Source organism: Schistocerca nitens, chromosome 2 (assembly GCF_023898315.1).
Source record: "Schistocerca nitens isolate TAMUIC-IGC-003100 chromosome 2, iqSchNite1.1, whole genome shotgun sequence".
Lineage (NCBI taxonomy): Eukaryota > Metazoa > Arthropoda > Insecta > Orthoptera > Acrididae > Schistocerca > Schistocerca nitens.
The window spans coordinates 878,361,538-878,388,191 of NC_064615.1; the positions used below are offsets into that span (position 1 = coordinate 878,361,538).

At 38.6% G+C, this 26,654-nt stretch overlaps 1 protein-coding gene across 6 annotated transcripts in view; it reads right to left on the reverse strand.

Annotated features, from left to right (window-relative positions):
* Positions 1-4,173: 4,173 nt before the first annotated feature.
* Positions 4,174-26,654, reverse strand: part of LOC126237172 (gastrula zinc finger protein XlCGF42.1-like) — an 85,983-nt gene continuing 63,502 nt past the window's right edge. For 2 of the 6 annotated variants that reach the window (XR_007545048.1, XR_007545047.1), the window contains exons 3-4: positions 9,488-9,650; positions 5,476-5,609 (exon numbers count right to left, since the gene is read on the reverse strand). Coding sequence is in view for 3 of the 6 variants with exons in the window: in XM_049947032.1 (XP_049802989.1) it covers positions 4,805-5,612; positions 20,402-20,519 (926 nt within the window). In the remaining 3 variants the exon portion in view is untranslated. Of the gene's footprint in view, positions 5,613-9,487; positions 9,651-20,401; positions 20,520-26,654 lie in introns of all 6 variants that reach the window. The other 4 variants (XM_049947032.1, XR_007545045.1, XM_049947034.1 and 1 more) reach the window with 4 other exon arrangements.

Consider the following 26,654-nt stretch of genomic DNA (forward strand, 5'->3'; position numbering starts at 1 on the left):
TAGCATGGTCAGCTACCACAGTAAATTTCCTACCATATAAATAACATTTGAAATAGCTGACACCAAATAACAAAACCAAAAACTCCTTTTCCACTGTTTAGCTGCTAAGAAATATATAACCAATAGGCTTGATTTTGCCATTGTGCTCTTGGCTTAAGATGACACCTACGATAAATTCCGAGGTGTCACAGGACAGTACTAATGGCTTTTCAGAGACAGGATACACCAATAGAGGAGAACTTATAAATACTTCTTTAGCTAGACCTATCTGCACAGCGATTTTATGTTCTACAGTACGTTCAAAAGTTACTTCTTTCTTCAATAATCTGTTTAAGGGTTTAGTCACATTAGCATAATCTCTTACTAATCAACAGTAATAACTGGCTAGCCTCACGAAGCTCTGTAATTCTTTCACATTTGTAGGAGCAGGGAAACTCTCTATGGCTTCTGACAACCTCAGGTCAAGCTTTTCCCCATCAGAGCTAACAGTGTGTCCAGTGTACTGTATTTGCACTTCGGCAAATGAGCTTTTTGCAACTTCAGACTTAAATGAGCAATCCGTAACTTCACCAGTCTATTTCTCAATGGTTCTGCTTGCTCCTTGGGTGTTCGAGAGAAGACTATATTATCTGAGTAGACCAAAGAGATAGCGGGTTTCAACCCTCATAACAACAAATCTCTGAAATGTGGTGGGTGCATTTCTTAGGCCAAAGGGCATCCACAAAACTCATACAAGCCAGAAGGCACAATGAAAGCTGTTTTGACTGGTTGTGTGTGTGTGTGTGTGTGTGTGTGTGTGTGTGTGTGTGTTAAACCGGGGACCTAGAAACAACGGAGAGGGTTCGTCCCGCTGTAGCCCTCTGTGGTTCACAGGCAATAGCAGTCCACTCACCCCACCGCTACCTCACACCGAACCCAGGGTTATTGTGCTGTTCAGCCCCCAGTGGACCTCCTCAGGAACGTCTCACACCAGACGAATGTAACCCCAAGGTTTGCACGGTAGAGTAATTACGGTGTCCATGTACGTGGAGACAGTGTTAGTGCAGCAATCGCCGACATAGTGTAACTGAGGGAGAATAAGGGGAACTAGCCCGTATTCGCCGAGGCAGATGGAAAACCACCTTAAAAACCATCCACAGGCTGGCTGTCACATTGGACCTCGACACTAACCCGTCAGGTGGATTTGTGCCGGGAACCGGCATGCCTTCCCACTCGGGAAGCAGCACATTAGGCCACGCGGCTAGCTGGGCGGGCTTTTGACTGGTACTGAGGAGTTATTGGAATCTGATGAAAGCCAGAGCACATATCAAGAGTGTTGAGAGATTTACAGTTCCCTGAACTGCCCAATATTTCGTCATTATGTGGTGAGGGATAGGTGTTATGGGTTGCAATCTTGCTACTGCTCTGACATCTACACACAGGTGAGAAGTCTTCTCGCCATTAATTGATTTCTTATGTACAACTACAACAAGACTTGAACAGGGACTGGCTGATGGTTGAATAATTCCTACAACTAGTTGTTGCTGGCTTTTTTACCTCCTCAACAGACTGTAACTGACACGGAATTTGGTACAATTTCTGGGCAGCTGGCCTTGCATTCCCGGTAGGAATTTTCTTGGCATATAAGATCAGTAGCAGTCAAATATTGCCTCTCTTCAAACAACCATGAATATTCCTCTAATACATGGTATAACAAACTGTGCTTGGACTCAGTTAAATGAAACAATTTGATTTGAAACTGTTGCTTAATGGGTTGTGTGATCACATACACTTCTCCAACTGGTAATAATTTCCCTCTTTTTGTTAATTCTCTCTTCAGGAAAGATTCTTCACAGTCCATTACCCTCTTGGCCAGTAAGGTTCCTCTTGGTATTACTACATTTTGTGTACCAGAATTGTCTAGACTCACTGGAATTCTTACTTTTTCTCCCACAATCTCTGCCTCATAGAGGACTCGTTTCACACGCAGCTATACCCTGTTGAGAACCCCACTCTGCATGAGCAGATCAACCAAAAAGATGGTCCCTTCGCGCTTTTTTCTTTTGAATGTCAACCAAAGATTTCTTCCAGAGCAGAAGTTTACTGTTACAAGGGTGGTTGATTGTAACTACAAGATACACAGTGCAAAGGAGTTTATGGGAATTGGCCCCTTCCCAAGATTTCTTCGCATCTGTGAGGTGCTGTCACTGTCAGAATGGTGAAGTACTTCACCAAATTTGACAGTGTGTGACTGAAAATCGGTCACGACCTGAAACCAGCACAGGAAACCATTACTCAGTATGACACCAAAATCAAGCCTTCTTTGTCTTAGAGCTTTCATCTTAACCTTGTAAGTGGTGCCAGAACATGTGCCTGCGGGATTTATCACCTTCTTACCCAAATTACTAACACAACAACAGGGCAGTTTTGAGGACAACTTGTTGCCAGGAGAAAGAAACACTAAACTTTTCTGGGCAACCACATACTCTAAAATTCGAGCTGGTTTTCCTTACATTTCTGCCTTCAACATCACATCTTCTTCAGTGAAAAATCTCTAAACTTAAGGAAGCAAACACAATCCTGTAATACCAGGTGTCATAGCCTACGCAGCTTTTCATGCTAAAACTGAAAATCTGTAATATCATGTTATTACTTGGAGCAAAGAAGTGAAATGCAGTATAACTCTGAATTTAATTTGTTTATGTCCATTGTGCATTTAAGTACCGGATGCTGCCACCGTGACCAATATTAATATTGATAATTAAACATTGTTGTTTACAGCGATCTGAAAAGCTGGCCTTTGAACAATGTCTCTTGAGTACCTGTCACTGAATTATAAAATATTTAGTTTCACAGATAAGAAACAATATACACTGTTCCTGAAATGTACTGTTTCAACTGCAGTAAATCAGTAACTCAAACGTCTTGCTATTTACCTGCATTTTGAGCCTATTTGTCGGTGAGGTACTATCTTTCTGCTATAGGAAATGTATGCTTCACTATTTACATTTTTTAAATATATTCTTCACTTCTCACAACATCCTTCTTCCTTTTCTTAGGAGAACCACCAAGCATCGTCTCGTTTTTGCTGTTTTATAGCTTTGTAAATGTTTTGGCAATACTAGCACTTATTCATGGGAAAGCAGGAAAGTACCCAAGTTAGTGACTTAGGAATCTTTCTGCAGCGCAACTTATTTTCATATAGGACTTGTCAATGTTATGATATCAATTAGATATGAGAGAGAGAGAGAGAGAGAGAGAGAGAGAGAGAGAGAGAGATTGACTAAAATTCAAGTCACATGGGAAAGCATTAAACTGGAATACAGAACATAACTATATCAGAAATTCTCTCTTCTTTTATTTGGAGGAGATGGTGGTCAGTCAGTGTGTAGATAGGGGCAGTGACCTTCTATATTCCCAAAGGAGGTTGGTATTGTTTGAGTGAGTTATTGTTGGAGTCACCATTGACTTTAGAACAGATGAAGCTTCACAATCAATCATACTTTTCCAGGTGTAACTGCAAGTACATGTACCATTTTGGTCTCAAATATCTGGATGAGAATTGGTTTTGGTGACATATTTTATAATGGCAGTAGCAAAAAAGATGGCAAGTGTCAATTTTCTTAGCTCTGCCATAGGACACTGCTGGTCACCTATAGCTCATCAGTTTTCACATTTGAGCTTTTTGTAGCAATTCCTGCACCACATCGGATGACTCATTATGTCTTGTACAGACTTGTGAGGAGATATACAAGACCACGGATTCTCAGTGAGGGTTGTATTTTCATACTTTAAGCATTTGAAGTATGTGTGTATAGGCCCTAATATTGAGACAGATATACTGTCCTGTAATATTCTTAAGTAGAGACAACAAACATTGACACTTTCAATGTGCCCCATACAATGATCATCACATAGAGAACTGAAAAATATTCTCCCTTCTCCTCAGACTTCTGATCAATAGACTATACATGCAGGTGAATAAAATGGTTAATTCAAGAAAGGTGTAAGAATGTTTTATAACCAAAATTGAAGTAATAATTCTGATCACATTTGCTGCAAAGACTTTGCATTTCTACTAGGGTTGCTACTAATGCTAAGTACTTACTATGAAACACTATGGTTCACTCAACACACACACACACACACACACACACACACACAAATGGCTTATAAGCTTATGACTCATTAGAATGAGTTTCTAATTTTATTTCAAGCTTTGCTATTCCAGATTCATATGACAATAACCACTGAAAGTAACTGAAAACATACAGCTCAAGTAGCAGTGTTATCTTGTTGTCTTCCACCTCTGTCCTGTATCCATCATTTCCCAATCTGTGTGATGTAGGTCTAGTTAGAACTATTTCAGTTGTCATATTTTTTATGGCTGAACAGATGAAATAATGCATTGCACACAAACAAAGTATACCCATTTCATACTCTTATTTTAAGGCATTTTTAATGACATAGAAGTTCTTCCAGCAGTCAAACAGGTAGTAATTTTGATCTGCCATTCACACAGTTACAAAACAGTCAGCTGTACAATTCACCAGAAATAACGCAATCTGCTGTATAACAAAGGCTTGCAGTTGTCTAACTACATAATTTTTATATTACAACAACACCAAAGCAATTCTGCAGATATATGGTTCTTCATATTGTTTGCAAACGTTTTTAAATATTCGTAACAATTTAAAAATGTGCCATTAACAGAGTTCCCATCAGGTAACTGCTGTGTGACAATACGCAGCCAACAGCATTTCAAAATATGCAGTAGCCTCTAAGTTTTCAAACTAGAAGAATTCACGTCTGTATTCCTTACTGTTCATTGCAAATATCTTACTACAGATCTTGCAACTGAAGGAGCATTCACACAGTGGACAAGCAAATGCCTTTTTAGATTACTACTATCTTGGAATGTCTTGCTACACACAGTGCAGCGGTAGGGGCGCTCACCCGTGTGGACACGTAAATGCTTTGTCAGGCTGTCTTTCCATTTAAACTTCTTGCTGCACTCTGTGCATTTGAAAGGGCGTTCACTTGAGTGTAAAGGCAAGTGCTGCTTTAGGAGAGTGGTAGTTACGAATATCTTGCAGCACACAGTACAACTAAAGGGTTGTTCACCTGTATGTCTACGCAAATGCACCTTTAAGTGGCCACTCTGTGTGAATGCTTTGCTACAAACAGAGCAGATGAATGGACGTTCACCTGTGTGTAGCCCCATATGGTACTTCAGAGCAGTGGCTGCTTTGAATGTTTTGCTACATTCAGTGCAGCTGAATGGGCGTTCACCAGTGTGCACACGCAAATGCTGCTTTAAGCTATAACTCTTGGTGAATGTCTTGCAACAGAAGGTACAGCTGTAGCAGTTGTCACCACTGCGAAAAAGTGGATGTACCTTCAGACTGTCCTTATTCTTGAATGTCCTCTCATACACATTGTAAATGTTGATAGTATCATTCTCTCTGAAAACATGATCTACAGAATTTCTGGCCTTGTCTGCACCTGATACATTCTGCACAAAATTTTGTTGGCTGCTGCTGCTGCTGCTGGAAAGCTCTGCTTGATCTTCGAAAGCACTTGTAATATGACTGTCATCATTGCTTGTATTGATGGCTTGTTGACTCTTGCTGCTGAAATAAAGAGAAATATATCAGAATGATTGTCATTACTGTAACATAAATAAAATATTAAATAATGTACAAGGTAAAACTAACAAAGTTAATTGAAAAATAAAAAAGGAACAAAGATCATTAGTGCCTAACATACAGTTAATGTGGAGGTCATGCGAAATTGAGAATTAGCTCAGATTTGGAGAAGGGTGGGGAAGAAAATGAGTGTCCAATGCCTCATCAGTGTACATACTTGCTAGATTTTATTAGACTGTATTGAATCCAATACAAAAATTCACTATGAATGGGCAAATTCCAGTCAGAAAGCCTCAAGGCTTAGGAAAGAGTCATCCATTTGTTCTGTTATTGGCTACACAGTCTACAAAAGTAACTTCCTACACTACCTGAGCTCAGTGAGAGCATCCACTAAGAAACTATGGATCCTCATGACAGCAAGAGTGTCACACCTGACTAACAATCTAAATATTTTTATGGAAATCTAGTACTGCTTTACATAACCTTAGAACTTGACTCTTACCATTAAAATAACAACATATTATATTAATTCTTTAAAGACAAATGAATCTGACACAAGAAAAAGTAATATACATATACAAACATTATATGACTTAATCACAGACCAAACATTGGAAACCAGTCTTTACTACAGCTTTGGTACATGAGAAATAAAATGTAAGTGCTTTGTTTGCAAAGTTCATTTCTTCACAAGACTACCATTTGGTGAATAAGTACTACACACTATCTTTACATATATTACATCCATACTGCACAGAACAATCTCCACTATTATTACAGAAATGAAAAAAAAAAAAACGCCGGCCGCGGTGGTCTCGCGGTTCTAGGCGCGCAGTCCGGAACCGTGCGACCGCTACGGTCGCAGGTTCGAATCCTGCCTCGGGCATGGATGTGTGTGATGTCCGTAGGTTAGTTAGGTTTAAGTAGTTCTAAGTTCTAGGGGACTCATGACCACAGCAGTTGAGTCCCATAGTGCTCAGAGCCATTTGAACCATTTTTTGAAAAAAAACCTCAGTTATCGATTAATGGGATAACAATTACAATTCACTATTGAAAGTTTACAATTAGTTGTTAGTTTCTGACACAAAAAGTATATGAAATAAAAGCAGGTAAAGAACATATTACATAGTGTGCAACAGCTAAAGTGAGAATTTAATTTAGAGATAACTTTTATGTCTGCATGAATGTTTTTACATGGTTACTTAAATTCATCTGTTAAATGGTTAGAAGCAAGTAATGATTATACAAACACTTGCAAAATCCAGAGCTTGGCCAAGGAATTGTGATTACAGAAAGCACTTACAGTGTTACACCACCACTTTAAATAACAAACCAATTCAGTTATGGAAAAATCAAGATTTTACCAAATCATAACAATTTTTCATCTTCCAATCACAAATAATTTATTTTGGCATGAGGCTGCAAGGAAAAAAGAATCAAAATACAAAACCTTCTCAAGGACAATAAAGAATGAGGCAGGTTAGAACGCACTCACTAGGCAAGCTCAAGTGAATTGTAAGAGCAACCACTGGTTAACCTACAATCGTAAGGACATTCCTGTTGTAACCACAACTAAATTTCCCAGTTGTGTCCATGAGCTTGGCACCATTTCAAGTGGCAGCATCATGTTGCCCTACTTTTTATTTCTAGACAGAGTCAATTTTATCATAAGAGCATATATGGTGTGTGCTGTTTCAGAGAACAGAAAGAACAGACAACATTTTGATCCTGCAGCCAATATGAATCAAGGAAAAAAAAAAAAAAAAAAAAAAAAGAATTAATGACATTACCTGCCAAAGGGCATTAAATTAAAACAAAGGAAAAAGTTGAAAATTTGTGCTGGAGCAGGATTCGAACCTGAGTCTCCTGCTTACTAGGTAAATGCGCTGACAGCCATCCAGACAAAGCAGTCATCACAAAAAGAAGTACTATCCTAGCATGCCTCCCGTCAGATGCAAATTCTCAGCTGATCCACACAACACTGACATAGTGCCCCTCCCATTATCCTCATTACTCGCGGTATACCAATTCCCATAAGAAGTTGAGCATGGTGTACATACACAATGGAGTGATCAGTGGTTGTCCTCATCTTAATTATAATTAAGGGAAGGATGCCCATTGATCTTTTCCATGCAGATGCACACCACACTTGAACTCTTATGGATACTGGCAAAATGGCACAAGTAATGATGACAAAGGGCATGGAGCACTTCATCAATGGTGTGAGGATAAGTTGATAACTAGGGTCTGATGGGAGGCCTAGTAGGATTGTCAGTGCAGTTGTGATAATGACCATTGTGTCCAGACGGTGCAATGGTCAGCACATCTGCTTAGTAAGCAGGAGACCCGGTTCCGAATCCCTGTCCCACACAAATTTTCAACTTTTCCCATTGATTTAAATCAATGCCCACTGGCAGGTAATGTCATTAATTCCTTAAAATCTTATCACAAGAGGTTTATGAGAAAGTGGTGGTGAAAAAATAGCTCCTGAAGAAGAGTATGTTCCAAAAGGATGTTGTTCATCCATCTACAAAGCATCTGATAGAAACTGGCTCTCTGTGGTTTTGTTTGGTGGAGTTCTGACCTCCGTGATTGACATATTTGACTATGATGTTTAGAGTATTATAAAGAAAGCCAGTAACAAGCTTAGGAACCTATATGTAGCATCTCTCAATAAAGCCATTATTCAGGAATGGCTGAAGATGGCGTAAGAACAAATGAAATGTATGTGCTCTGGGTCCAGTCACAGAAAAAATGGAGAAAAGGATTTCATGTCTTACAAATGATGATATCATTAGACATGGAGCACAAGCTCAGAATGGACAAAGATGAGGAAGGATACTGGCTGTGCCCTTCCCACACAAACCATCCCAGTATTAGCCTTACAAAATTCACAGAAATTGGGGAAAGTGTAAATATGATTACCCAGATGAGAATTAGAGCCCCACACCTCCTGAATACGCACACAGTGCCTTAAATGCTGAGTAACCTTTCGCAATATGTCAGGATCAGAATGGAGGTGGAAATCAAATTGGTAATGGTTAAACTGAATGAAGGATTTTAGGAAGCCTTTAATAAAAAATCTAACATACATCTTTATCTGAAAATCTGATGTGAGTAAAATCTTATTTCTATCTCAGGTTATTTGCTGCACTCTGCATAAAGGAAGTGAGGCAGAACTGGTAAAACAATTAGCTCACTGTCAAGTCTGACTAGATACATCATATGACTGCATTTAATTTAACTGGCATCACCATGATGTGAAAACCTTGTGTAGGCCACAGGTAATATCAAACCAGTAACCTTAGAATGAGTGTAAATTGCTAACATATTGTCAAGAGGAACATCATTCAAGGGAGAATACAAATAAAATCACTTAAGAATGCAGGGTGAAAATGATTAACACCTCTTCGAGGAATGATCCGATGAGATGGTGAGTGTAATATCTCTTTATATTCGATGAATTATTCTGATACAATTCTACCCTTGAATGACATTTAATAATTTTCTATCTTCATACTCGCAGAATCCATGCGCAAAGTAGTTTCATACAATAGCTATGCTATGAGCGCATAATTATTCTTTGTAGTACTCTCTCTGGTGGTTGTTAGAAAAAAGCTTCCGAGATTGTCTTCATGCCGATTAGCCTGAGCATTGCTTGAAGAATTGTAATCTGAATATTGAGATTTATGACAAAAGATAACTGATACAAAATTGTACAATTAAAAGGGAAATATTGCTCCTTCATACAAAAGATGTGTAACAATTTACATTATTTGACATTTGAGAATTAATTATATTCATCAATATATTGCGTAGTTGTTAATCAGAAGAGAACTTCCGAAAGACTGGATACGAACCTGCATTTAATAATCCAAGAGCTCCATTACTTCTTCGGGAGGTTAAACTTCATCAAAGCCAAATATCCGCTTGATCTGAGGTTTCCCGATGGATTATATAACGCTCCCAAAAATACGAGGCATTTTATTTGTACAAATTAGCAGACTGCCACAAAGCACGAGCCTGCAGAGGAGAAGAATCATCGCCTGATTTCATTCTAACAAGTAAAATTTCTGAATCATTTTGAGTGACTGAGTTATGACTGTGTTTCCTATAATGAATGATTGATTGCTCGAATGAATTGAGAACGACATAACCACATAATTACATAGATAGGAGGAAAAATTACATGAGAAACCTGTCAGTTGGCTTCCAAACTATTTCTTTTTCAGCAAAATTGTTGCTACATGGGTGGCATTGATTTTAATTTAAATTATACTTCATACACATTAAAAGCATTTGGCATAGTTGCACTATCTTGTGCTTAGGGGATGTAATTTTAATTATTGGTGTTTACCTTATGATCACTGCTGTTTTCTAATTCTGACCAAATGTTTATGGTGAACTTCACAAGGGTAAAAATGAAATGTGAAGTTACTTTACTGTACCTTGTTGTTCAGAAACCTGTTTACACCATACTTGCGGATGTATTCACTTAAAGTAACCCCTGCTGTAAATTATGTGCAAAAGGTACTATGTCTGAATAGTAGAATAACAACAGAGCTTTACTCCAAAGCACAATAAATAAATCTGAACAAAGTATGCAGTTGTAAATTTTGACTTCTAAAAGATCACCAGCTAGAGGGAGATCAAAAATTGCAGATGTCTATAACATGTAATTCCCAATTCCAGGTGTGAACAATATGAAAACCTATAAACATTAAACGTTTAATTTTTACACACTGCCATTTCCTGAAGTTTCACTGTTGCAGTCTAAGTCACACCCTGACTTTAACAAAATAGTAAGACCTTTTCTTAGGTAATGATAGATTTATACCCATTTATACCTAACAAGATTAACAGTGGTCCTACTATTGGGCCCTGTGGCGTGTTGGTTGTTACATGTATAGATACAATATGATTTGCTACTCAAAGTAGTGGAATTTCCCAATTCAATACTTTGTCTCTTATTGATTAAATGTGAAGTAAACTACGTATCAACTGGTCCTGTAATGTTGTACATTTTGTATATATATCTGCATATGCCATGTGTCTAACTAAAAAAAAAAAAAAAAAAAAAAGTTTTTATTAGAATGAATCAATGGAGAGGGATTTGAAGATGCTAAAATGCAGTATCATTGAAGGTGCCCACACTGCATTTCACCAAAAAGATTTAACAGGAGCCATATATTGTCCATACACAATGTTGGTAAAATTACTGTGAAGTGGAAACCCTATGCTCATTACACTCGAATACCACACTGTTAGGCTTTAAAAATTAGCTGATAGAGTTACTCAAACATACAGGGAAAAAAAGCATCACGCTACTGAAAAGGACTTCCGCAGCAGCTCAGTTTCGGAGGTCACTGACAAAACAATTTAGTATGAGGTGACCAAGCTTAATTTTCACTCAGTTTGATCCCTACATGACAATGACCACTTCAATTGAAGCACATCAGTTCCTATAGTGGTCCAATCACTGCAGTCATTAGCACATTAATCTGCATTCCAATGAACTTCTGTGAATTAGTTAATGACTGGTAAACTGCACTTACCTTAATGTGTTTCGTCAGCAATGAAATTTAGCAATGTAGTGTGGCACCTGCAGATGGTTTTAGTCAAAGGTACAAATAACTCAGATGTTTTATGTAAATTTTACCAAATTAGTTACTTCCCATAGTATAGCAATAGTGTGGAACTGGACTATTTCTGTGGCTATGGGAATGATCTTCAGTACAAAAAAGAAGGACAACTGAATCATGGTTAGAGGAAAACCAGACAGATATTCTACACTCATCAGCTCAAGTGCTGACAATAACCTCACTGAACCTCTTTGGACTTAAATTGTAGCCTCAGTTGTGTGCCACTTCAATTTGATCAAAACTCTTTAGACTTTCTTGCTTTTCTGGTTACAACACGCTGATTGAGGTGAGCTGGCAGGTAATTGAGCTGCTACATTTCATGAAATAGGTAAATTACTTTTCACAATAAACACCATACTATCCATTTTCTGAATTTCAGCCCCCTTTCCGCGATGTTAATCAGCTGGCTGGTTGCCAGCATTAGACCTATGTAGCTGCTGAGGCCCATCTTACCCACAGTTCTCCACACACCCCACAGAGCACCCTTCTGTTGTTTTCTTCGCCTCAAAAATATTCTGCACAGATGATACTTCTAATCTCAATGCACTTCCTAACCATATAGTTCATGTCATCCTGAGCACCAAAAGCAAATGTAACACTGTCACTAATTCTGGGTGTTACTGGGTGAAAAGCAGCTTTGCATTGTACCCATACGTGAGGCAAGAAGGTAGAAGCCACACAATGAATGCAGAAAGGATATGCAACTAGGAACTGGCCTGTGAAGTATTTCCAAACCACTGAGCCATGAAGATGTTGATCTGTATGTGCCTGGAAACAATGTATTGGCACAACAGTGCTATCAATCACTATAAATACCCCCTGATTCTAACATGGTTATGTGCAGTCTGGCAATGCCCTTCACAATGTCGGGTCCACGCAAGTCCCCATCACATTATAGCCCACCCCTCTTTATGATTGTGAGTCCAAACCTGTGGACTTAGGACAACATGGTATATAAGCCATCCTCAAGCTACATGGTAGCAACCAAACTCCTGCCTTGGAGCGCAGCAGTTAGCGGCCAGGGCAGTATTGCCACCGTACATCTACACTGTGATGAGCTTCTAACCCATTAGTGATGAACTCCTACAAGAATTCGTCAGACGTTCAAGTCACTCTCATTGCTCACTTGGGGTCACATAGTGCTAACATAGGCATGACTGGGTAAACAGTATCAGCAAAAAGAGGACGCTGACTTCAAAAACCTATCTCACTGCTGTGACCTTCCAGCGTCAGTGGCACCACCGGTAAACCATGCACCTGCAGAGAGAGTGTCTGGCTGCATCTCAGTACTTCAACATTGTAGCTCAAGATTAAATAAAAGTTTTCCTAGCCAACCCTGGTCTGCACCACCATCTCTACAACCCACACTCCACCACCTCTACACCATAGAGGCCTCACTCACCATGAGTGACTATGCCTTAAGTACTTTGGTATCAGTGGACCTCACCTGGCAGCTGGAGCCACAGACTTCACAATCGCAGAACGCAATTTTGTCAGCCAGAGTTGTAACTGAGCAGACTATTGATTTTTGTGGTTGTTTCCCCTGTTTTATGTGCAGATGGCATAGAGTCTAGGTGAGTATTGCACAGGGATTTGAGCATTATGTTTGGACAGCCAGGAGAACTGGCTGATATTCCGCAATTGGGTAGTAATGCAAAGGAGCACTATTTACGACCTGTGAGATATGGTTAGTGTAAGTTTCCAGGACAATGTGCACCTAGCACAGAGTTAGTACCAGTAGTTTATGTTAATTGACATTAGTATGGGCATCGGGTTAGTCAGTGGACAGAGTCAAGATAGATGGTAAAATGTAAGTGGTGGTGTGTCATAAGGCTTGTTGTGAATATATTTTGTGTTCCTTAAAATGATTGGAGATTAAGGTTCCACAATGGCAGAGTCTCAAATGCATTATATCACTAGTGGGAGGCAGTTCAACCATTGGTTAATGAAATGCTGCAATTCAGAGCAAATAATGCATCTTGCATAATAGGCTTGCAAGTAGGGTGGAAGAGATGGAATTAGCTAAGCAATCTACTCCTTTATTAGATCCAGCTACAGCCAGCTTGGTCACACCTTTCTGTCTTTTTTGGATGAGCTGCTGTTATTACAGGTGATGAAGTTATGGTTGGTAGGGGAATCCCCTTTGTTGGGGCTAAGGAGTACATAGACATTTGATGAACTGAAAAAATGGCCTGCTATAAAGGAACAAGAAGTAAAACTGTGACAGTTTTTTTCAGAAGCACTTGGATGTTTGTCAAAGGAGAAAACTGAGTTGATACAGAATTTGAGAGACAGAGTATGGAAAGTGAATGTGCTGACATATGAATTAGGAGAGAGTGATGATGCAAATAGAGTCATACTCCACAGTGCAGAACAGAGGACAATGGATGCATTTTTATGGGGTTTGCCACCAGATATGTCATGAAGGGTGAGAATGGGTGCCCTCAAGGTTTATACTCCGTGGTCAATTTAGATACAGTGTTTGAAGAAAATGATATAGTTATAGGAATGCAGGATGAGAGAGGAATATTCTCCGCTAACACGAGGTGTTACAGATGAGTGGAAAATGTGGTGTGGTTTGACACCATCAACATGATTGTAGAAATGGTAAAGGGAAACGGGAAAAATAAGCATGGTGTTTCATGCAAAAGGGAACCCTAGGTCCACCACACAGTGTTCCTGATAAATTTTGATGCAACTGATAGAGATGCAGAAGTGGAATGTAGTAAAGTGCAAATAGTGAAATGCAGAAAGGTCTCTACTGGTCACAGGGGCACATTTGTCGGTAGCAAGTATGGACCTGATAGCTCACAAGCAATTAAACCCTTCACGCTAAAATTTATGTGGAGTTTGAGATAGTGGAGTCTTTTGGTTCAGCAATGGTATAATTTCACGTTCAGACACAGAGTTTTAAGCACATGAGCTGAAGTAAGTGATGACACATCACGTTGCTTTGAAAGAGAAGCATTGTAAGTATATGAGAGGAGTTGGATGGGAAAGTAGTGGTCATGAATTTAGATAATTTTGGCATTAATGGAGCAGAGTTCATCACAGAATATTGTTAGCTAATTTGTAAGTCTCGGATGATGTGAGTTGGGACTCAATTAGTGTGCACCAGCGATGTTTGCAAACCACTGATAAGACTGCATTGAGAAAAGAAGTTGGAGCATCTTAGATGTACGGATAGATTGGAAATGTAGAAATTATTGTTCCTTTTCCCCCCCCCCCCCTCAAGAGCCTCTACACTATAACACTGCATCGTATCCCTAAGGAACTGAGTTGCCAATCCATCGTAGACCTTGACAGAACCACAATATTTACAACCAATAATAAGAGAATTCATTGATTAACAGCTGGTTGGTAGGGTAACAGAGGAAAGCACTATTCCATAGAGTGTAGCCTTGATGGTAGCACCAAAGCTGTCACCATATGGAACGAAAACATATAGATTCTGCTGTAACTACATAAATCTTAACAGAAAAACTGTAACTAATGCATATCCATTCTCGAACATCACTGAAACTACTAACAATGAGGGCAGTGCAGGTACTTCTCTACCTTAGATCTGAGGAGTGAGTACTCTCAGATAGATATATTCCCAGATGATCATCCTAAAACAGCATTCTCTGTCCCATGGGGCCACTTTCAGTATCACATGATGCCATTTGGGTTCAAGAATGCTCCTTCAATGTTTCTGCATTTGCTTGATGCAGTGTTGAGGGTACTGAGACCTCAACAGTGCAGGGAATACTTAAATGAGATAATTGTTTTTGTGAAGGTTATGGCAGAACACACACAATGTTTGTGAAAAGTTTTTACAAGATTATGAGCATTGAATTTAACATTAAGCACGGAAAAATGTCACTTTGCATTGGAAAAAATTATGTATGTCGGGCACACAGTGAAAGGGTTCAGACAGATCTGAGTTTGATACAGGGAGTAAAAGAATTTTAGATTTGGGGTAATGCAAGGGAGTTGCAATCTTTGCTATAAGGGTTAGGGAATTTTATAGAAAATTCATAAAAAAGTGTGCAGATGTAGCAAAATCACTTACATGACCTTTAAAAAAATTGTAAAATTCAAATGGATGAAAGAAAGCCAAGATGTGTTCAAAGAGTTACAGAGAGAACTGACACTGAGTTCAGAACTAATTTTTACAGCCTTTGAGAGAACATTTATCTTGTCAACCAATGCTTCCAGTCAATCTACAGGGTGTATTCTCTGTCAAGTACTAAACGGAGAGGAACAACCGGTATAATATGCCTCTACGCAGTTGAAAAGACCAGAGGATAAATACTCCGCAAATGAAAAAGAGACACACAGTGTGATGTATGGAATCCCACATTTCTGATATTATTTGTATGGGAAGCAGTTTAAAGGGGTAACTGATCATGCAGCTCTTAAATGGTTGTTGGGGCTTATGGGCATTTCTAGTAGACTGACTAGATGATTACTGAGGTTAAGCGAGTTTGAGTATGAAGTCATACATAAGCCTAATAAGAAACACAGAAAACACGGATAGTTTAAGCCAAAAAGTAGCACTGATACAAACAGAGCATAATGACCCTGCACAATGGGCTGACACAGAACATAAACAGTGTGTGTTGCAGCCACAATTCCCTGTGTGTGTGACAAACTGTTGTGTACGACAATGAGGTTTGGTCCATAGGTAGTGGTGCTAGCTGAGCTACAATAGGAAGTGCTGCAAGAGGTGCATGACCACATATTGTCAGGACACGGGGGTTGTAGAATAATAAAGAAGCAAGTAGTGGAATGCTACTACTGGAAGTCAAGGGAAGATTAAGTGGATCAATACATGAGGGGTTATGTACAATGCACGTAATTGACTGATATGAGTCATACATTAATACCTTTTTAGAGGTTACTAGAAGTGAAGGAACTATTTAAAATGATTGGGTTGGACGTGCTCAGGCCATTTAACCAGACTCCGGATGGGAATTGATTTGTGCTGACTATTTTGATCATTTTTCTACATATTTGGAAATAATTGCAGTTCCTAAGCAACAGGCAGCATTGGTAGTGCATGCATTGGTCAACAGCTGGATGCTCAAATTTGGAGAGTCAGAGCTATGATTACCAATCAAAGGACAAACTTTATGTCAGATTTGTTGAAGTAGTTGCGTAGTTTGCTAAAGGTTAAGAAGTTAAGGACAAGTCTACTACACCCTCAGGCTAACAGTAGGTTGGAGAGAGTACAATACAATCGGAAGGATGTTGAGATGTGTATTTATTTTTTGTTGTAAGTGGATGTAATTCAGAAGTCCATTCTGTTACAGGACCATCACTGCATGAGCTAGTTTACAGGAGGCAAATGCCGCCACCATTTGACTAAATTAGGATAAGAGCTGCAAGGATGGTGATTCCATGAATGATTTTCTTAAACGGTCAGAGAAATTTGGAAGTGCTTTCAAGTAGCCAGAATGTCAAGAGCAATTGAAAAATCATGTGGGCAGCACAAAGTCGGTCACTGGATAATGTAATAGAACTCTTACATTTCAAACGGTAAGACAAAGAAATAACTCAATATCAAGGGTTATATCAGGTAGCTGAAACAACACTTCCAGTAAACATCAAGCTTTAATTACTGACTTGTTCATGATGGGCATCTGGAGCCTTTCAAGGTGCTCCATATGCATTGATGTAAGTGTCGTCATCCACTGAGGGTAAAGTTACGGGTGGTAGGAAGAAGGGGAAGTGCGCAAAACCTTGCACAGCATGTACAGGGGATTCTTTATATGGATTAAGTTGAAGGAATGAGGAGAGAACAGTTTATGTTTTGTGTTAGAATGTGTACAGTTGAAAGTTGGGTGACATATTATTTAGATGCATAAGAGAGTAGTGTACCAGTTGAAGGTGAGGGTAGGAGAAAGGAGTTTTGTTCATGTTAGATGTAGTGTTATATGTTCACTTTTGTCTAAGATAGGTGTTTTAGGGTTGGGTATTCTACTTCTGTGTGTACGTGATGCCAGACCTTTCAATGGAGCCTTGGGAGTGATGAGAGATCCCCATTCCCAGGTTGCTGCAGCTCAAAGTAAAGATGAGGGGAGCCCTTATCTTGGCAGTGCTCACAGTGTCAGCCTAGTGTAGTGGATGTTCTGTGTGTACTACAATTGCAAGATGAAGAGCTTTTCACAAGGCAAGAGAATATAATACTCACAAGCCATATTTGGGCACTGAAGCTGATCCTGAATGCTTGGGAAATACGTAATGAAGTGAGATGCTTAGAAGATGTGTCTATGAAGTTATGGTGGAAGCTGAAAGGAAAATGCATGCTGAAGGAAATGAGGAGCAACTATGGTAAGTTGCACCATTCATACAAACAACTGCAATGAAATATGCAGCAGATAGTGGAAATAGTGCCACGCACATGGTGCTGCAATATAAGCAATGTTAAATGCAGGGGGTAGGCTATTGAAAATGATTTTCAGGACTGTGGATGTCAGTGACATCTGAGAGCTAAATGGGACAACAGAGAGAGTGAATGAGAAATAAAGCCATGAAATGGCACCTGTTTGAAACAAAGGGCCTTGAACAACACAAGGGCGTTACAAAGCTTAGCAATGGAGGTAATGCACTTGGTCAAAGCAAGTAAGTACTGTGAGCCAGAATCTAGTAGTTCTAAGTGCTCAAGTAGATGCTCTGGATAGGAGAATGGCAGTAGCAAGATTGCTGCAATCTTTAGCTGTTAGCTTATGGGATGCTCAGACAGTGGTAACAGAGTTATAGGAAGCAGTCACCAAACACCAAACCAAACACGACTGTGCACAGGTGAACGCACATTCACTAGCAAGGTGCATTGTCTTGTAATCACGAATATGCATTTACACCGGTACGAAAGAAAGCAAAAGCACGTGATGCGATTTTTCTGGCACTATATGTTTTTCATGTTAACATCAGTATTTAGTACAACCTGATGGAGAACAGAAACACACAACTTGGTTTATTTTGTATAGCGACATGCTGTTGGTCATGAAAGCCAAACCGTGCAGACAGAGAAAAATTTGGGTGTCTGAATTTTTGCGCCAGCATTAAGTAGTGGTGGTTCAGCTCTGATCAGTGATTTGTAGCTAAAGCCATGAATTGGTTTATTCGTAAACTTCACGTGTATGTCAATGGATGATTTTCACCTTCTTCTAACAGCAACTGAACCAAAAATTTCAAAGCAAGGCACAAATTATTGATTAATCATATCAGCAAAATATGGGCCAGCACTAACACTGTGCTTCTTAGTAAGCGACTGTTATGCTAGCTTCAAATATCTATTTCGTATACAAACAGCATCTGTTTTCCAAATAATTCCTGAAGTATGCAGTGCCATATGCCAAACACTAGAGGATTTATAAGACAAGAGTAAATGAATAATGCAACATAAAAATATAGAAAAGACCAGTCTTATAGGCTATTTCATATCTGCAGTTAATAAAATAAAACACATATTATCAAAGTGCAAAAAAGTTACACTACTTCTGTTTCTGTTTTTAAATGCAGTAAAACAGTTGCTAAACTGTGACATTAACATAGATACCTTGAATGTAAGTCACATAAATGATGAGGTCTTTTGTGTATTTCTATTTTATGTTAATCAACATTATTTGTTTTGGTTTATTTTAATGGTGTTTATTTCTCTTGCACATATTACAACTAAGAGATAAAATGAAATATGATTTAAATACAAAATTTATACATCACATATTCACTATGGTGTGTTTGTGTTGATGTGCTGGAGGATGATGTATAGACAATGTCAACTGGCAATACTTCCTGTGCAGGGTTGAAATTACCCATGACTGCCTGGAAAAGTACCTCATGCATTTTGTGCTGTACAATGTTTTGTACATAAACATATCAACTTTTTAGTTTGGAGGCAACATACTCCCCAAAGCAATCTGATGGGGACTTTTTCTCTGGATTGCTTACTCCTTTAAAAATTATCACTTAACCCCTTAATAATTTCAAGTGCATCACTAAATTCACTGTCTACTTTAGGCATACTGCCTTTTTTTCTTATGGGGGGACAAACATCACCTCCGTTAAGCTTTCATGTTCTACAACTTCAACTTCTGGTGCTGTAGTGTCTTACATCACATCCTCTTCTGTCTGACTGAGTTCCTAAAAGATAACAATACTGTTTCATTTTGTAAATTATTTTATGGCAAGATTTGTTACCTGTAATGGTACAATAAGCATTTTCCAAATTACCATAATAAGACATTATGTTCTTCCAATTGGTGCAACCCTGACATCAGTTAATTTCTTGCTTCAATGCAGTCACTTTAGGTATAGGTTGCAACAAAAGTTATGCAGTAACTAATTTACTGGCAGTATGGCAGCACATAATCACACAAAGACATAACATAATAGTAACATTCTTTGAATTGGCGTAACCCTAACATTAATTAGTTTATTGCTTTCATACAGCTTGTTTCAGATTTTATGTATTTATTATTTTATTGGCAGCAGCATTAATATATTGTATTTATCTTTTTGTTTCAGCTTCCTCAGCATGAAAATGAGTAATTAGAAATCACACAGGGCTTTGAGTACCAATGGAACTTCCCACACTGCTTGGAGCTACTGATGGGAAGCATTGTGAGATAATTACACCTGCAGAAAGCTGAACAGATTTTTATAATTATGAAGGATATTTCAGCATTGTGATTTTAGGAGTAGCTGACACTGGTTACTACTTTATATATACAAATGTTGGTTCATAAGGACATATTTCAAATGGTAGGGTGCTGAAAAACACTTTCTTCTGGAATCAAATGGAAAATAGCAGCCTTGTTATTCCAGAGGAGGCACCACTTGCAGAAAGGAGCAAGAGCATACCTTATGTATTCATCAGTGACTAAGCACTTGCTCTCCATGAACATTTGTCAAAATCATATCCAAGTGAACATGCACAAGGAAGTGATGAACGTGTGTTCAGTTACAGACAGTGCAGAGCAAGGAAGGTGGTACAGAATACATTTGGAATTCTTTCATCAGTGTTACAGATGGTGACAAAGTCAATGTTATTGGACATTGAAAACAGTGTTCTAGTTGTACAAGCATGCATGCACTTATCTGCGCACTTTTTTGTAAAGAAGCAAGACCCCAATGAATATTTACATGCTGCCAGGGACAATTGATGAAGCAACTGAGGATGGAACTGTGGTTCTGGGTAGCTGGCAGCAAGGAACACCAAGTGACAGGTCTTTCTTGCATCTGAGATCTGTACCATCCACTTCTTTAAAAAAAAATACATGCCAATATAATTGTTGTTAAGCGGATTACATAATGATTGTACTGCCCTCATTAAACTAAACCATAAATTAAAGAAAATTACTACTAACACATGCTTATCATTTTTTACCTGATTCTCCTAACTTCGTATTTATCCAGGAGGAATGACATTGGTCTAAAAGAAAACCACTTAGATATATATTTCTCTACTGCACCCATCACTGAGGTTGTGCGTTCTTTCGCTCGCTCTCGCCAGAATGAGGACAGTAGAGTGTTCATCTCCTCCTTTACTTCGCCTGCAGGTATTTTGAGACCTTTGGCAATTTCTTGTCTGGCATCATTCTTCTTGTTTAGAATTTTGTTATGATCTTTAGTATCCCATAAACACCTGTGGTATCTGTATCTTCAGTTACAAGGAGAACAATATCATCTAGCCACTCCATCACTCTGAAATATCTCCACAAAATACTATACCACCACAGTTTGCACGAAAAAACAGTACACTGTGGCAAAGCAAGTGTCTTATCATTGAAGCTGGTGCCGAAGACGTGAACTTCATCCATAAACTGACAACAAGCAAATCACAATCGAACATCTGCAAATACAACCCTTGCACAATCAAACACCATGCACACAGTGTTCACACCAGAGTGAATGTGTGTTAGCTGTTGCGCGTTCACTTGTTTTTGCTTTGGTGTAAATGGTTCTTAATAGGTAGATATGTCTACAGTGTAATCCCACATTTATGTTTTCATAATTAATGTTTTCCTGCTACAGTATTTGACATTTTTTGATTGAGCCTTTCAAATTTTCCATGTTTACAATTGTAATTCACACCTGCTTTTAAGACCTCATAATGATAAATTTCATATCACTTTGATTTAATGAGATAATGTTCATGCAGAGAGGAAAAAAAGTGTAATTGACATAAAAAGACATTAGGAAGGCATTTATTTTCAAGTAGTATTTACAACATTAAACCTTGTACCCCAGATACTCAAGTTTTGAAGCAGTAGAAGTTGCTGGAAGTCTGAACAGTTTGTGCCACAAATGATTTGTCTCCTAATACTGCCAGTCTAATGATAACTATACAGAGTGCCCTGGAGGAATGGTCAGTATTCAGGTATCTGACAGGAATGATCATTCAAAGCAAAAAAGCCTAGTAAACATGGGCTCTTAAATGCATACCTTAAGAGCTATGAGCACATGTTCAGTAAAAGAGATGTGTTTCACAGTATCAAAGATGAACAGGTGCTCACAGGTATTCAGTTTAGATCCTATGTAAGTTAGATCTTTTTGTTTCGAATGATCATTCCTGTCATACCCCTGAATACTGACCATTCCTCCTGGGACACTCTATATTGTGTGTAGTACTGCTCACAATTACATTACTGAATGAAGTGCTGGGGGCTAAACTTCAGTATTAGTCTAAATAGACGAAAAGTAAGCGCAATAAACAGGAGGTATGATAGCACCTCTTTCCTGTAATACAACTAGTTTCAAACCATCATAGATGCGGTGCTTCCTGTGACAAATGTATGAACTATAAGGGAACTGTTGGTGTATTATTTCAAAATGCAATAACTCTGTTTGGCAGGGAAACATTATCAAGTGATGTATGGGGAGGGGGGGGGGGGGGGGCGCGAATAAGTAGTAATTTCCAAGGTGATGGTTAGGTTGGGATATACTAATACAGCTTTAACAGCTGCGAGAAAAATGAGCAGGAATGAAACTTAAATACAATAATAATTGCCACATACTTTTGACACTTCTTTTGGAATACATGCCAAATACCAGAGTTGGCTAGACTCAGACATGACAGAAAAGCTAAAATCTATCTCTACATTCTGCTCTATATTACATCTGAAGTATACTTTATTCATTATACCACCACATTTCTATATACCATCAAACGGGGTGATTTTGGACACTGGGACAAATTCGGACAGTATGGCTTATTTGCTATTTGCTACTGCATAGAAACAAAGAGTTACTTATTTTAACGTCCAGGTGCCAGTTATTTTAAGCGCAAGATTGCATTTATCGCTTTCCACAACTTTTATTTTGCGTCAATTGTTTCCCTAGGTGAATAATTGACAAACAGTCTCAGTGTTAAAAATCCATGCATTATTGTAAAGCGGAAACTGTCTATTGTTGCGCCGAGCAGGAAGTTATTGTAACCGTAATTGTCAAGGCGCTCGGTAGCTAACAGCATCGAGACAATTTCTGCACAAGTTTGTCGAGTTTCTCGTGCAAGGTTATAAAATAACGACGGTTTTTGTAAAACTGTGTACTGTGTGGGGTGATTTCGGACAATGCCAAGAAAGTATAAGAGCAGGAGAGGTGCTACAGTATGGTGTAATTATGACCCGGAACTTTTAAATAAAGCTGTTCATGATATTCAAAGTGGTAAATTATCATACAGAAAAGCATGTGATTTGTATGGTATACCTAAAACAACCTTACAAAACAAAGTGCAGGAAGCACATCCGAAAAAAATGGGAGGACAGCCAGTGCTAAATAAAGAAGAAGAAGAAAAAGAAGAAGAAATGTTGAAGCAAGGTATCTTGAGGGTTGCACATTGGGGATTTCCCTTCACTAAATTGGATATTAGATATTTAGTTAAAGGCTACCTTTACAAGTCTGGCCGAAAAGAGAAGAAATTTCGTAATAATTTGCCAGGAGAAGAATGGATGCAATTATTCCTCAAACGACAGTCAGAAGATCTTTCCATTCGCTTAAGCGAAAGTATTAAACGAGCACTTGCAGAAGTGAACAAAGAGACTGTTTATTTAAATTCTTGCAAAATAAAAACTTATCTGTAATATATAAAATTCATTATATCATTCCATATCACTTATTCGTAACAAAGGGCTGCCTTAAAACGTGTAAAATGTCACCAATCCATGGGGTGACTTCGGACACTATATTTAACTGCCTCAGATAAATTTACCTACACATACACTTTCTGGTTCTGTGATATTTTATTCGTTACACATATATCCTACCACTTTCATAACAATCAATTTAATCTAAGAATACATACGAAAGTTAAAATCAAAATAACAACAAAACCATCCGAAATCACCCCGTTTGATGGTTATGTCATGAGAACTTTGTGGAATGCAAAATTCTCACTGAGTCTGCCATCTTATGTAAATCTTATGTAATCACCAATATCACCCTCTGCCAACAGCTATCCAGTATTTCAAATATTTTTATTAAAAAAATCATTTTCAGTGTACACTGTAGTAAGTTTTATTATGCGAAGTTCGATATACTTCTAGTCTACAGCTTAGTGTCTTATATATGAATGTATGTATGCAACAAGTCCGCAGCTCGTGGTCTCGCAGTAGTGTTCTCACTTCCTGAGTACGGGGTCCCGGGGTCCATTCCCGGCGGGGTCGGGGATTTCGACCAGGCCCGAGATGACTGGGTGGTGGTGTGTCGTCTTAATCATCATCACTCATCCCCATTATGGTTGGAGGAAGCAATGGCAAACCACCTCCACTAGGACCTTGTCTAGTACAGCGGTGCGGGTCTCCCGCATCGTTCCCTATGTGTAGCTTATGTATGGCCAACATCAGTACAATTAATAATGTAGCTTATTGAAGTTTTGTTTTTATAAACTGTGTGTTTAAAAAGTAATTTTCTGTCATTTGGACTTTCCCATAATCTACATCATTATTTTAGAGTTACTTGCAAAATGTAAAAAGGGGTTTCATTGTAGTTCAATTGTTCTCAAGTGCGTACCTTTTAGTTTTTCTTTCCTAAATTAACATTCTTCAATAGAACATTCCCCTATTTGAAACATGAATTAAAATTTCAGTGTGCTCATAATTATGATCTATCAGTGTATTTCAATTCCGTATTATTTTCATATATCTAATACAACAACAGTAGAAATCCTTGAGTAACAGAAGAAATACTGAATTTAATTGATGAAAGGAGAAAATATAAAAATGCAGTAAATGAAGCAGGCAAAAAGGAATACAAACGTCTCAAAAATGATATCAACAGGAAGTGCAAAATGGCTAAGCAGAGATGGCTGGAGGACAAATGTAAGGATGTAGAGGCTTATCTCACTAAGGGTAAGATAGATACTGCCTACAGGAAAATTAAAGAGACCTTTGGAGAAAAGAGAACCACTTGTATGAATATCAAAAGCTCAAATGGAAAACCAGTTCTAAGCAAAGAAGGGAAAGCAGAAAGGTGGAAGGAGTATATAGAGGATCTATACAAGGGCGATGTACTTGAGGACAATATCATGGAAATGGAAGAGGATGTTGATGAAGATGAAATGGGAGATATGATACAGCGTGAAGAGTTTGATAGAGCACTGAAAGACCTGAGTCGAAATGAGGCCCCGGGAGTAGACAACATTCCATTAGAACTACTGACAGCCTTGGGAGAGCCAGTCCTGACAAAACGCTACCATCTGGTGAGCAAGATGTATGAGACAGGTGAAATACCCTCAGACTCAAGAAGAATATAATAATTCCACTCCCAAAGAAAGCAGGTGTTGAAGATGTGAAAATTATCGAACTATCAGTTTAATAAGTCACGGCTGCAAAATACTAACGCGAATTCTTTACAGGCGAATGGAAAAACTAGTAGAAGCCGACCTCGGGGAAGATCAGTTTGGATTCCGTAGAAATATCGGAACACGTGAGGCAATACTGACCCTACGACTTATCATAGAAGCTAGATTAAGGAAAGACAAACCTACGTTTCTAGCATTTGTAGACTTAGAGAAAGCTTTTGACAATGTTGACTGGAATAATCTCTTTCAAATTCTGAAGGTGGCAGGGGTAAAATACAGGGAGCAAAAGGCTATTTACAATTTGTACAGAAACCAGATGGCAGTTATAGGAGTCGAGAGACATGAAAGGGAAGCAGTGGTTGGGAAGGGAGTGAGACAGGGTTGTAGCCTCTCCCCGATGTTATTCAATCTGTATACTGAGCAAGCAGTAAAGGAAACAAAAGAAAAATTCGGAGTAGGTATTAAAATCCATGGAAAAGAAATAAAAACTTTGAGGTTCGCCAATGACATTGCAATTCTGTCAGAGACAGCAAAGAACTAGGAAGAGCAGTTGAACGGAATAGACAGTGTCTTGAAAGGAGGATATAAGATGAACATCAACAAAAGCGAAATGAGAATAATGGAATGTAGTCGAATTAAGTCGGGTGATGCTGAGGGAATTAGATTAAGAAATGAGACACTTAAAGTAGTAAAGGAGTTTTGCTATTTTGGGAGCAAAATAACTGATGATGGTCGAAGTAGAGAGGATATAAAATGTAGACTGGCAATGCCAAGGAAAGCGTTTCTGCAAAAGAGAAATTTGTTAACATCGAGTATAGATTTAAGTGTCAGGAAGTCGTTTCTGAAAGTATTTGTATGGAGTGTAGCCATGTATGGAAGTGAAACATGGACGATAAATAGTTTGGACAAGAAGAGAATAGAAGCTTTCGAAATGTGGTGCTACAGAAGAATGCTGAAGATTAGATGGGTAGATTACATAAATAATGAGGAGGTATTGAATAGGATTGGGGAGAAGAGAAGTTTGTGGTAGGACATGTTCTGAGGCATCAAGGAATCACCAATTTAGTATTGGAGAGCTGCGTGGAGGGTAAAAATCATAGAGGGAGACCAAGAGATTAATGCACCAAGCAGATTCAGAAGGATGTAGGTTGCAGTAGGTACTGGGAGATGAAGAATCTTGCAGAGGATAGAGTACCATGGAGAGCTGCATCAAACCAGTCAATATTTTGCACATACTATATTGCAGAAACTTTGTCTTTCTTAAAAAAAAAAAATTATTTACTGTAAGGATAGACTCATGGGTTGTGAGTAATTTAGTACTAATAAACATGTACCAAATGTTCACATCACAAAGTGAAAAGATCTTTGCTGTGTAAAAATCTGACAATGACTATATCTTCTATTACTGAAATCTGCAGGATTAGAGAGAGAGAGAGAGAGAGAGAGAGAGAGAGAGAGAGAGAGAGAGATAGAGAGAGAGAGAGAGGGGGGGGGGGTGAGGAGAGTAAGGTCAGATACATCAGAAAAAAGGAGATGAGTAGAGCATCATACACTGTTGCCAAGCTTTCATAACCAATACTGCTAGGGCACCTCCAC